The following is a 12,645-nucleotide window of genomic DNA, read 5'->3' on the forward strand; positions in this document are numbered from 1 at the left end:
GGAGCGCGCAGCGTCGGATCCGGACTTGGCAGCGGCCGCTCGGGCACCTGTCCGATTGTCTATTGATAGACGCTCAGGCTGCTTCCATACCTTGGCTTTGGCTATTGTAAGTAGCGCTGCAGTGAACATGGGCACGCATATGTCTTTTCAAATTGGTGGCTTTTATTTCTTTGGATAAATACCCATACGTGGAATTGCTGGGTCATAAGGTAGTCTATTTTTAATTTTTTGAGGAAACTCCATACTGTTTTCCACAGTGGCCACACCAATTTACAATCCCACCAACAGTGCACCAGGATTCCCTTTGCTCCACATCTGTGCCAAATGGCCCGTTCTTCTTGATTCCTGATTTAAGGAACTCACTAGGCTTGGCAGAGAGCCTTGTTTCTCCTGCCTCATCTTTATCCCAGCAGTGGTCATTATTTTACTGCCGTACATTATTAATGTTTTAATTGTTTTCATCATTTCTGATCTCCATCTGAGCATCTTGAATATATTGGTTCTCATCTTCACTGACCATTCCTGGCATTTTTACAGTTACAGTTGAATAATAGAGAGAGATAGAAACAAAATGTCCTTCGATGCATTGTTCAATGTCCTTTTTCCCCCTGAATGGTTTTCTAAGGCTGCTAATTACCACCCAAACATGACATTTTCAGTACAATTGAATGATGGTTGAATTAGGTGTCTTTAACATTGGTGTTTAGGAACATTCAGAAGTTTGGGACAACCTAAAATTCAATTTCAAAGTACTTACTGAGTACTGGAGAGGACAAAGATAGGGAGGAGGGGGAACAAGAAAAGTACAAGAAAAGTGCTGTAGGCATCCTCTGTCCTCAGAATATGACTTCCTCGCTTTTTTTTTTTTTGCTTTTTTTTTAAACGATTTTATTGGGGAAGGGGAACAGGACTTTACTGGAGAATGGTGTGTACTTCCAGGACTTGTTTTTTCTTTCCCAGTCAAGTTGTTGTCCTTTCAACTTGGTTGTGTAGGGTGCCATTCAGCTTCAAGTTGTTGTCCTTTCAGTCTTAGTTGTGGAGGGTGCAGCTCAGCTCCAGGTCCAGTTGCCGTTGCTAGTTTCACCATCCCTTGCAGGAGTCGAACCGGCAACCTTGTGGTTGAGAGGACGCGCTCCAACCAACTGAGCCATCTGAGAGCTCAGCAGCAGCTCAGCTCAAGGTGCCGTGTTCAATCTTAGTAGCAGGGGGCGCTGCCCACCATCCCTTGCGGGACTCGAGTAATTGAACCGGCAACCTTGTGGTGGAGAGCCCACTGGCCCATGTGGGAATCGAACCAGCAGCCTTTGGAGTTAGAAGCATGGAGCTCTAACCGCCTGAGCCACCGGGCCGGCCCCAACTTCCCTCCTTTTAATGGAAAGATCATTATGCCACATAGAACTTCTTACAGAGTCATAAGAGTAATAGTAAGTCTTCTGGGAGAGAAAAATTAGAGGTCCTGGAGCCTGTTGTGGAGAATTTGAAATGGCAAGCTGAAATTTTGTTTTGTTTCAAACTAGGATGTTTACCATGAAAACATTTCTTAAGAGTGCTAGATAGATCAATATAAACTTGTGAAATGTGCCAGTCAGCCTGGAACGGGATTATGGCACAAAACCATAGCTGATTCTGGCATCTAAATGCAATATTATTGGTAGAGGTGTACACATGGTGGCAGTTATGGTCATTGATGAGGACAATAGTTCATGTGAATTTGGAAACCGCAAAGGAATCTGGTTTCATTGAGGAGTATGTGAGTGAAGTGCTTCAAACAGGATGGCATCCAGACAGATAGCAAGATCAGCCCCCACCTCACAAGCTACTGTCCTCGTCCTACAGCATGAACCTGTCTGTGGTTTATTTGCCTCACCTGGGGCTACAGCAATTTACCTAGTAAATTGAACACACCTAAACCTGGGGCTTGTGAGTTGATTTTATTTTTCTTTTTAACAATAATACCAAGGGAAACCTGCCAAGGAATAAGGTATACAGCAGACAAAATGAGCAGATTACTCTGCATATTGAAGAAGATTGTCAATATGCTCCATTTCTTCTCATTCACTTGATTGCTGTGGGCTTTATTCATACTCTGAACTAGATCAAAGAGAAACAGAACTAAAAACAAAGAAAAATCAGTTGAAGACATTGAAAAGGCTGGATAAAGACAGAAATTGGTAGAAGCCAGAATTGCCTTCATTTAATAATACTCCTTCTCTTTTCTACTTTGGTTCAGTCTCTCCTATTGTATTTTGTACATGTCTATCTTATCCACTTGCTGATCTCTGTCTTTTGGTTCTATTTATCCATCCACCCATCCATCCATCCATCCATCCCATAAGTGTTACGGAGTGCCTAATATATTTAGAAGCTTGGGCTACATCAGTGAACAAAACAGATGAGCATGATAGATAGATAATAACAATACCTAACAAATAAATAAATTATATAATTTATATAAAGTGACAAGTTTTATGGAAAAAAAGGGGAAAATGAGCACAGGGTAAGGAGGCTTAGGCCTTGGGGGCGGTATATTAAACTTCAATATTATCCGTGGTGATCAGAGTATGCCTCACCGAGAAGGGTATAGCTGAGCCGAGACTGAAAGGACGTGAGAAAGAGAGCCAGACAAAGAACTGTGGGAGAAAGCACTTCCAAGAGGGGTAAGGGCTCAAGCATACCTGCTATGTTTGAAGAACAAAATGGCGGTAGGTTCAGCTGAAACAGACTGAGCCTGGAGGAGTGCAGAGGAAATGGAAGTTAAAGGTCATGGGGAACCAGACCTCGAAGAGCCATGTGGACCATCACGAGCTTTGGCTTTTACCCTGAGGTGGGAGCCTCCGAGGGAGGGACATAGGACGTCCTATGTTTTAAATAGATCTCTCTGGCTTCTGTGTTGACAAGAGACCATAAACATGCACATTTGTGTCAAATTTAAAGCAAAGACAGCCAGAACTCCAAAAAAAGAAGGAAAAAAAAAATCAAAGCTGAGTGTATATAGCACTTGCCAGGCAGGGAAACACACCAGTGAAAAAGTTCAGTGAGTTGGGAAAAGCAAAGGTTTTCTAAATATGAGAAAGTGGGAAGGCAGTTCATGTGGTTTTGCTAATCAAAGATTGAAACACAGCGCTCAGGTAGAACAGTGTCAGATTAAAGAAGTCCTTTGTTCACGGGCAGGAACAAGTCTCCAGTTAGGTCTGACAAAGGTCTGGCCCAGGGGGTCACTCAGAGTTCACAGACCTTCATCAGCTTCTGTTGGCTTGAATCATTTGAGGTACAACACAGCATCCCGTTTTGGTATCTCCTAGGCAAGTGCTGTAAGTAGAAAATTTTCCTTTTACAGTTGGAAGCAGGAAAACCTGTTAGGAAGCTCTTGCAGAAATCCAGGCAGAAGATGACAGGGCTCATTCCAGCCTATACCAGGGAGGTGGTGAGAAGCAGTTCGATTTTGGATATATCTGGAGATGAATAAATCATGACTTCTAGGTTTTTGGCCTTTGCAACTGGATGGCTGGAGTTGTCCTGGAGATAGGAAAGCTGTGGGTGGAGCAGTCTGGGGAGAAGATTAAGAGTTCATGGGAGTTTAAGATGTCCTTTAGGTGCCTGAGTGGGGACAGCAAAAGAGACAGGTGGGGCTGGTAGCATAAACTTGGGGTTTGAAGGAGTGTAAGATGATGTTGAATGCCAGACCACGTGCACTCACCTAGGAAGACAGAGCCCTGGGCACTCCAGCAGGGTTTCCCCCTCCTGGTACCCAATTTCAACTCATCAGATTTTGATTATAATGAAAATATTCTTGTAAGCCTCAAGTATTCTGTAGAATGAAGTGGGAATAGAAATCAGTGGGTGATCTTTGAAACTCTCACTGTGCCTACCATGGTGTTTTGAAAAAAGTACTCAATAATAGCTATCTTTCACAATCTCCTGCTATGTGCCAGACACCTATGTTTACCAGCATATTTGCTTAATCTCTCCAAATTTATTAGATGTCGTTTTACAGATAAGGAACTGAGGCCAGAAAAGCTGAGTAAGTTGCCCAATGTCCTACAGATAGTTGACAAAGGCAGGAGTCGGGGTTAAGCCCAAATTCATGAGTCCCTCTTAACTCTGCTTGCAATAGCAGTTTAGTAATGTGGGTAGAGAGCCACGCCAGTAGAAGCTGAGGAGTGCCAACAGCTTGTAATTCCTCGCATAGATCAATTTCGTGTGACAGTCTTCAAACTTGAGAGTATACCCAAATCACCCTGCAGGCTTGTTAAACCACAGATTGCTGGACTCAACCCAGAGTTTCTGATTCCACAGGCCTGGGATGTGGCCTTGGTAGAGTCTGCAGCTCTACCAAGTTCCCAGGTGCTGCTGGCACTGCAGGTCTGGGGAGGACCCTGAGAGCCACTGGGTTGGCGGATTTTCCCTGACTCTGCTGGCGACATAGGCTGCCTCCACCTGCCCAATGCTCAGGTCTCTCTAATTCCCAAAAGGGGAGAAAGGAGTTCACAGCCAGAACTTCAGAAGGACCCTTGGGGATACTTCCCTCAGTTTTGACTAACAGCTTGCTCCTTCCCCAGGCACAAGGTTGTTGGGGGAGAAGGAATGAAGGAGTGATGGTGGCTCAATTCCAGGTATTCTCCAACACACATTTTACCAATGTGTATCGTAGGAGTCCTTCTTCTTTTATTATTATTCTCCCAGCAGTCTCATTGTCCTTTCCTTGGAACGAACTTTATCATCACCCCTCCAGTTCCCACTGTCTATCAGGCACAGGGGAGGTTCAGGTATGATGGGCCCTACAAGCTTACACAACTACTGAGGGGAGCACTTTAAGAACAAGAATGCAAGCTTATTTTTACACAATGAGTGCAGGGCTTTTGAAGGAACTTGTGCAAGAGAGGTGCCCTACAGCTGAAGCTCCATCAGCTTCATGGGAAATCAGTGTCTGATCAAACATGTCTGTTTATGTCTGAACTCCAATTATAGCCGTGTGCAAATTGTTTCCCATGGGTGTCCTGAGTCTCAGGCTAATCAGAGGACATGGCTGATTTCTGATTAAGAGAACCCGAGCATTTCTCTTGGAGAGGCTTGTCTGCCCTGAACCTAGGAATGACGAAGGGCTGCTGACTGCTGGAACCTCGGAGTGCGAGCTTGACCCAGCTGAGGCACTCAGACCCTTGCCACTTTAGGCAGCTCTTTGCCTCTCTTGCCCTAGGCATATATACAAGTAGGGAAAAGTCAACTTAGAGGTAATAATTATTCCTATCTCATTACATCAAGAACAAAATTTGAGCACTCAATTTTAACCCTAATATTCAGAAAAATGAAACTTCTTTTCAAAGTCATTAGATAAGTCCATTAAAAAATAAATTAATTTATAAATAAAATAAATGCTTGCTTGACAAAGACTACTGCCTAGGGTAGCACTTGGTGTTCCTTTTGTTAAGTCTTTCTGAAATCTTATTTTCCTTTGTACTTTAAGTCATATTAGAGGCGATTTTAGGCTTAAAAATACATAGATTCACTCAACAAATACTTTTAAGCATAAGTAAATGGCTCTGGAGTTAGGGGAAGCTATTAAAATAGTGTTAGGAGTTTAGGGGAAGCAACTGAGTGAAGAGCTCCGTCAAGGAGCGAAGAGCCAGGCACAACCCGAACCTCCAGCGCGGGGCGGGGTGTCCCGGGGCGTGAGACGGCTTCCTGCCGGACACTGCAGGAGCCGGCCGGCCTTTGATTTGGGCCTCGAGGGACATGTGAACGGAACGCCTGCCGGGGCTGGACAAGGCGCAGAGAGCCAGCAGGGCCGCCGGACACGTTTCTAGAGAGCAGCCTGCGCCTTCCCTCTGGGGTCACGGCTGCGAGATACACACAGAGCAGCGTGGTCACAGTCCAGGGGCGCGAGGGTTCCGGGAGGCACTGCCAAGTAGTGTCCATAGGATGATTCAAAGGCGAACAGAGCAAGTCCCCGCCGTCCAGGAAGCGCCACCAGGAACCGAACCACGCCCGGGGTAGTCTCCAAGCGGCTGAGAGGCGAAGGTGCGACCCGGGCGGCGTCACCGGGATGGATTCTCCCCGCCCGGTCACACTCAGGCCCCTGGAAGGCTCTCAAGTTGCAGCGCGGAAGCAGTGGGCGCAGGTACACGCTCGGGACGGGGGCGGGGCCTCCTCCAGCGCCCCGCAGCCCCGCCCCCGCCCCGCCCCCACGCCACGGCGGCTGCGCGGAGAGGAGCCTGGCCTCGACGTGATCGCCGTCACTGTCTTCGCCCATCGTGTACCGCCATCATAAGTCCTGGCAGCCGGGCCGCGCTGCCTCTCTCCTCCTGCCCGCGGGGCAGCGGTGACGGGCTGGGGTTGTGCTGCCCCGCCCCGTCTGGCGGGTGGAGCCGTGGGCCTCCGAGAGCCGGTGAGGGGTCCGGACCCACGGCGTCAGGGGCGGACAGCTGAGCGGAGGGCGCCCAGGGGAGCAGCCGGCGGGGGCGGCGCCCAGGGCCTTGCCCCGCCCCTCGCAGGCCCGCCGGGAGCCGGCGGCTCTTGCCCGTTTCCAGTATGGCCGCCCGCCGTGTTTGACCCGCGGCCTCTCGGCTTGGACTCCTCGCCGGCGATGCCGAGCCCGCGGCAGTGACCGACACTTTGGCCCCCACGCACGCACGGACCCAGACCCCGCCGGAGCCCGAGCCCTGGGCCCGCCACCACCCTCGGCCCCGGCGCCGCCGCCCCAGCCCGGACCACGGCTCCCGCACCGCCGCCGCGCCGAGAAGGGCCGCGCCGGACCTCGAGCGCGGCGGGCCCCGGCCGGCAGGGATGGGGAAGCGGGCGGGAGGAGCAGCTGGAGCCGCCGCCGCCGCCGCCACACCCGCCGGGGCGGCCCTGCAGCCCGTGGCGGGCCTCCTGGGCGCGCTGCACCTGGTGATGACTCTCGTTGTGGCCGCGGCGCGGGCCGAGAAGGAAGGTGGGTGTCGCCGGCGGCGCGTTCCCGGCCCCGCGCTGTCACCGCGTCCTCGCCGAGGCCCTGGCGGCTGGGAGCGGGTGGCAGGGCCGCGCGGCGCGGGCCCGTCCGGCCGGAGTGGCCGTTCACGTGCCAGCTCGCGGCGTCCGTGACTCCTTCCCCTTGTCCTCCCGTCGCCTCCTGTCACTGCCATCGCAAAACGTCCTGACTTCTCGGGTATTCTTGCCACTTGGCCCGCTCTGGGTGGGCTGGCAGCATAGTTTTAGACTTGGTAGCTGTTAATAGGCAAATTTGAGGCTCCCCCCCCCCCTCGTTGAGGTTTTAATAACGGCGTGCCAACAGAGCTCACTTTAAAATGTCGTAGTAAAAAGAGCGAGACTGGTTGGTGGAAGGGTCGAAACACAGCTTACAACATTTGCTTTGAATTTGTTCATACACTGCTTGGAGAGGAGTCGTGTTTCTTCAGCTTCCCGCCCCACTGTCTGCCTGCGTTGTTAATGGTGGTTTAGCTAACAGTTTTCTCCATATAGGTATACAATACAGTTCTGTTCCGCTGTCCATTAAGCTATTGAAAGTTTGCTTGCATTTTTGATTTTAAGATACTAATTGGGTGTCATGGTCGTCATGTGAAAAACTTTAAAAACGAACGTCAAGTTTCCAGTTTGCAAACCTTTATTTATAATTTACAGTTAAGGGTTGGCCCCTATTTTACACACTCGTTAGTATCATATGACTGTAAATCGGTACTTTTATAAGGTTAAACGTTATTTTGTAACCCAGAAGACCAAATCGTCATTTTGTCAATACTACTTGTTTTTGAGCCTAGGGAAATGAGTCACGGAGCCTTTGTGAAGAAATCACTAAAAGTGAATGGTTTTTAAAAGCTAAGCAAAACTTGTTAGTTTAGCTTTTGTTTCACATTAAACTGCCACTGCAAGAAAATAATGTCTTGCCACGGTAAACTTTAGGGTTGATGTTCCACTTTGTGACTAAAGACACTTGCTTTTTATTGTTATTCAAAGCACCAGCAAAAGCAAACCAAATTAATGTTAAAGGGCAAAGGTGCTTCAGTTTACTGTTCATTTTTGTTTAAAACATTACATTCCTTCATTTCACTCTCTAAGCAACCTTAGTCTGGGTTAACATATGTGGAAATTATTCAAAGAATTACCATCTATGGAAAGGATTAATTTACAGAGGCAAGGTGATTTCCAGAATGAAATATTGCTGCGTTAGGGCCATTGAGGCCCGGGGTCGTGGTCATTCCTCACTGGTTACACATCTGCAGTCAGTTGGTTATTCTTGTGTGCTCACGCTCCCGGCACAGTGTGGCATGTCACTGGTGTCTAGTAAGCCTGACATAGTACAATAATGTCATGGGCATGTCCGCTGGAGTTCAAAGTTGGCCTTGGTGGGTACTGCAGCCTGACTTTTCTGTTCCTCGGTTACCTTGCACAGTGCCAGGCACAGTAGGCATTTAACATTTGTTTGAGTGAATAGTTGTCGTCATGGGCCATTATTAGCACAGGGAAATAAAAGAATGATTGCGTCTAGTAAAACATGAAATTTGTATTATAATATTACCTGGCTGCGTATTTTTCCAAGAGCGATTTTATATGCTATCTCTCTGTGTATAGTTCAGTAAACAATCCCTTTTTTGAGAAATGTCACCCTAAATTATATTTGCTAATTTTTCATTTGCATAGTTTATAAGTTTTAGTGCACCTCTCTAGTACCCATAAATGTCAGGGTCAGGTTAGGAGAATTCCTGCCAGGGTGTAAAGTATGAAAAGATGTGGTGTAATCAGCTAGTGGTCCTGGAGGAATCAGACATCTTGTGTCTGAACAATGTGAGGGTGCAAACTAGCTGTTCAGGTACTAATGGTGATTATACTAATAAAGAACACAGGTCTCTGCCCATCATGAACGCGCTGGGTTCAAATGAAATACTCCTGAAGGTAGCTCCACAAATGCCTGTGCTTTCAACCTTCTTGCTCACCTAGTATTGTTTTTGTTTGAGTAAGGAGGAGAAATGAGATTGATTTTCTTACATGATTGTGAAACCGTTAGTTTGGCATCTGATGGGGCACAAACACAATTGCCCCAAAAGGATGCTGTTGAGTTTTTTCAGTAAGCCTGGGCAGATTTCTGAAGGTAGCTGAGTTCAGTTTGTCCGTTGACACCTTGGGGATTTTTCTGTGCTTGCTTTTAAGTAATATCAACAAATTTACTTTTTCAAAGTTAAGCTTTACCTGCAATTGTAATGATGTTTCTCTGGATATTTTGTATGTTTATGTATTTTTTCCTCCTCTGCAGCAGAATTTCACTAGAAAAATCTTCAAAACAAAATAAAACTCGTTTCCTGCTGAAGAAAACCAGAAGAGGTAGTTAGATTACCTAGTACGGTTTTTGATGTTTGGACTAGATGTTAATTTTCTTAAGCCGGAAGCACGAGCCATTTATTGTCTTAACATCCTATATGGCTAACATTCCTTTATCTTAACATCCATATTCACTGATGTGTGGGGATGTGTTAGCACTAGTACAGGGGAAAGGGACCTTTGAGAATGTTTTGGTTGTGCTCTATAGTTTGTAACGACTTTGACAGAGTTGCCAGAGGTAGAAGTTACTATAATTATTACAAATAACTCATTTATTCTGGATTGGTGTCGAGCTTTTTCTTGAAGCTAAGATCTTGATATTAAGGATAGTGAGAGGAGTGTGTGTGTGTGTTTGTGTGTGTGTGTGTGTGTGTTTAGTGAAATATATTAAAAATGGATAGTGAAAATGTGTGAGATCTTAAATGAATAAATTTTAGTAGTATTTTGATTTATAAATCAGCTCATTATGACCAGCAAATAAGAACTTTTAAAAAAAAGCATCACATGTCATGTACTATAGTTTTCGTTTTGGAATGGGTTTATGGAAGGCATAGCTGTCCTTTAATTTTATTATAAATAAAAAGGTACATTTTATATATCTAGTGAGTATAAAGTTGGATAAATTTTCAGGTATATGGTTGTTTTAGTCTGTGACAATTTAAATTTCAGTGTCACACATGTTATTGAAACCGGAGGCCAACCCAGTCCGGGGCTCACTCAGCCAATGGACCGACAAAGGAGTTGGGTCATAGAATGAGCGTTTATTATCAGAGCACCGGTGGTCTGAGAGGGGAGCAGGTTAACACCTCCAAACACTGCCTTCACATTCTCAGACTGGCTGGGAGTAACCTGGGCGTTCCTCCAGAGGCTATCCCTCCCTCCGGCCATGTGATTCTCTGGTGGAGTCAGCAACCCAGGAACAAGGATGGGAGTAGCCTGGTGGACCATTGAGATTGTGATCAATAAGCCTAAGGGTATTAATCATAAGTTATCAGGGTAATTGTCTAAAACAGGGAACTGGGTGAGTCTGGGGACCTCAAGCCCCAGGTGAGTGATCTATTTTTAAACTATAGGTAGCTCAAGGAAAAGTGAGGCCAGGGAGCGTGGAGAGGCCTCTACTGTGGGGGTGCCAACTGGGCCCTGCTTCATTAGCATTAATTGGTTGTCAGTGGCAGGGCAAAGTTTGGCCGTCTTCATTAGGACTTTTAAATTTGTTTGCCAGATACCATACTTTAGTTTCATGAACACATTTTTGTTTTAAGGTATATACATGACAAGTGCAGGAGGAGGCCACAGTAGCGTTTTATCTACAAAGCGCATGAACACAGCCCTCAGGAGTAAAGGCCAGAAGAAAGATCAAAACCTCATTTGATTAGGTAATTTGCCCTGAGATGGTAGAATTGATTAGGAGTTGATACTTACTTTTTTCTAATCAAATTATTACTCTGTATAAATGTAAAAGTAGTTTTTAAAGTGATTTTCTTAAGAGTGAGATGTTTTATTCCTTTATATGACTACTATTTAGAGTCTGGTAAGTAGACTATTACTTCAGTAATATGCTTTGCTAATGAACTTTAGTTGCTTTTACTAAAAGCCTTGGAATGCTGTAGTTGGAAGAGGGTCCTCTTTCTCTTGCTAATGAATGTTTCATGCTTTTTATAATCCTTGCAGAGGGTCCTCATAGACACTGCCAAAAAGATTGGCTTCTGGGAGTAGATATAAATCATCTAATTTGTTATCTAGAGTAGTAATGAAACTGCTCTTGGGCGAATGAAGTCCCTGCTGGGGGCTTCGGAGGTTCTCCTTCATCTGCCTGTGGCTTCAGCTTGTTGATTGGCCTTGCCCGACCACTGGGAGGCTTTTCTGGGGCTGAATTTTCCCTTACTATCTGCTGCAGTCCCTCACTGTTGATAGCTGCTTCTTGGAACTTTTCTCCCTTGGTTTCTGGGACTTTGTACTTCGTGGTTATCACCCTGCCCTAGTGGTCAGTCACCATGCTCCCGCTGCCCAGTGGATGTCTTCCTTCATACACATGTCTAGCAAGCAATACACTCTGCATATGTCCAGAGCAGAATTATCTTGGGCCACATCTGGTTTCCCAGTTTTTATTAATGTCACGATTATTCTCTGCCACATTGGTCTCATTTTTGACCCTCTACCAGGTGGCGTCAATGCCTGTTGGTCAGCTCTCTGCTGTAGTCTCCAGCCTGGCATGTCGTAGCTGGCTCTCACCTCGAACTTTCTCCATGTCTGTTCAGTCCTGCAGTCCCCTGAGTTTGCATTATCTCTGTCACGCATCTGTTCATTTTGATGCTTAATCATGTATTGCCGCATTTAGCTACTTAAATTATTTTGTGGATGTCATTCTTCGCCCAGACTGGAATTTCTGTGGGGCAGAACCTCTGTCAACATCTGCAATGTGTACATAGCAGGCTTTCAGTTTTAAATGAAGATTTGCCTAATAACGACCTTCTCTCCCTTCTCAAACTTGAAACCTGGGTGGAGAGTCAAGGGTACAGGTAAAAGTCTGAACTCAGATACAGATGTCATTAGGAATTCTGCTGTCATAGGACGTAGGGTGACATTACTTTTTTCTCCCCTATGTGTTGCTTTCCCTTGTAACTAAAACAAGTAAGAAACACTTACTCTAAACCATCACTGTTGTAACTTTTGGATTTTAGGATTTCAGATTCTCATGAAACCCCAATTTATAGATCGTGAAACAGGCACAGAGAAATTAAGTCATACGGGCAGACCTTGGCGATGCTGCAGGTCCGGTGCCAGGCTCCCCAGTAAAGTGAGTTTAACCTTTTGGCTGGTGCAGGGTCTGGCCTTCAGTTTGTAAAAGCCAAACACTGTGAAGCACAGTGCGGTGAAGTGCAATAAAAGGAGGTCTTCTGGATTCCCAAGGTAACAGAGCTGGTACCTAGGTAGTCGAGCCAGGATTCCAACCCAAGCCATCTGTCCCTAAGCCAAGCTGTGTAACCCTGAACGAGTCCTGAAGGCTCTGCACCACCTGGAGAAATAGCAGACCTGCCAGTTGGTGCAAAACCAGTACATTAAGTATTCAGGTGAAGTGCTCTCGTTGTTTTTAATGCCCTGACCATCCAGATCACTTTCTGTGGACTTGTTAACCATTAAAACGATCAGAGGCCATTCTGGGTCATGCACATTCTGAAAAGGAAGCCAAGGAGCCCAGGCACTGTAAACCAGGGACCAGGTACTTGGTACTGGAAGCTGCCGGTTCTGCTCTTGATGTTTAGGTACCTGGTATATTGCTCAGGTTAGGTGAGGCCTGTTGCACTCTTTGAACACGGCTTAGTTCCATATTGGTGT

General features: G+C 46.3%; 1 protein-coding gene across 2 annotated transcripts in view; it reads left to right on the forward strand.

Annotated features, from left to right (window-relative positions):
- The first annotated feature begins 6,555 nt into the window (after nucleotides 1-6,555).
- TMEM131 (transmembrane protein 131) overlaps nucleotides 6,556-12,645 on the forward strand; it is a 174,562-nt gene continuing 168,472 nt past the window's right edge. Inside the window, exon 1 of one of the 2 annotated variants that reach the window (XM_081068933.1) lies at nucleotides 6,556-6,931. In XM_081068933.1, coding sequence (XP_080925059.1) covers nucleotides 6,784-6,931 — 148 coding nt within the window. In that variant the 5' untranslated portion in view covers nucleotides 6,556-6,783. The remainder of the gene's footprint in view (nucleotides 6,932-12,645) is intronic. The other variant, XM_081068932.1, reaches the window with a different exon arrangement.

Source organism: Rhinolophus hipposideros (assembly GCF_964194185.1).
Source record: "Rhinolophus hipposideros genome assembly, chromosome: 12".
NCBI lineage: Eukaryota > Metazoa > Chordata > Mammalia > Chiroptera > Rhinolophidae > Rhinolophus > Rhinolophus hipposideros.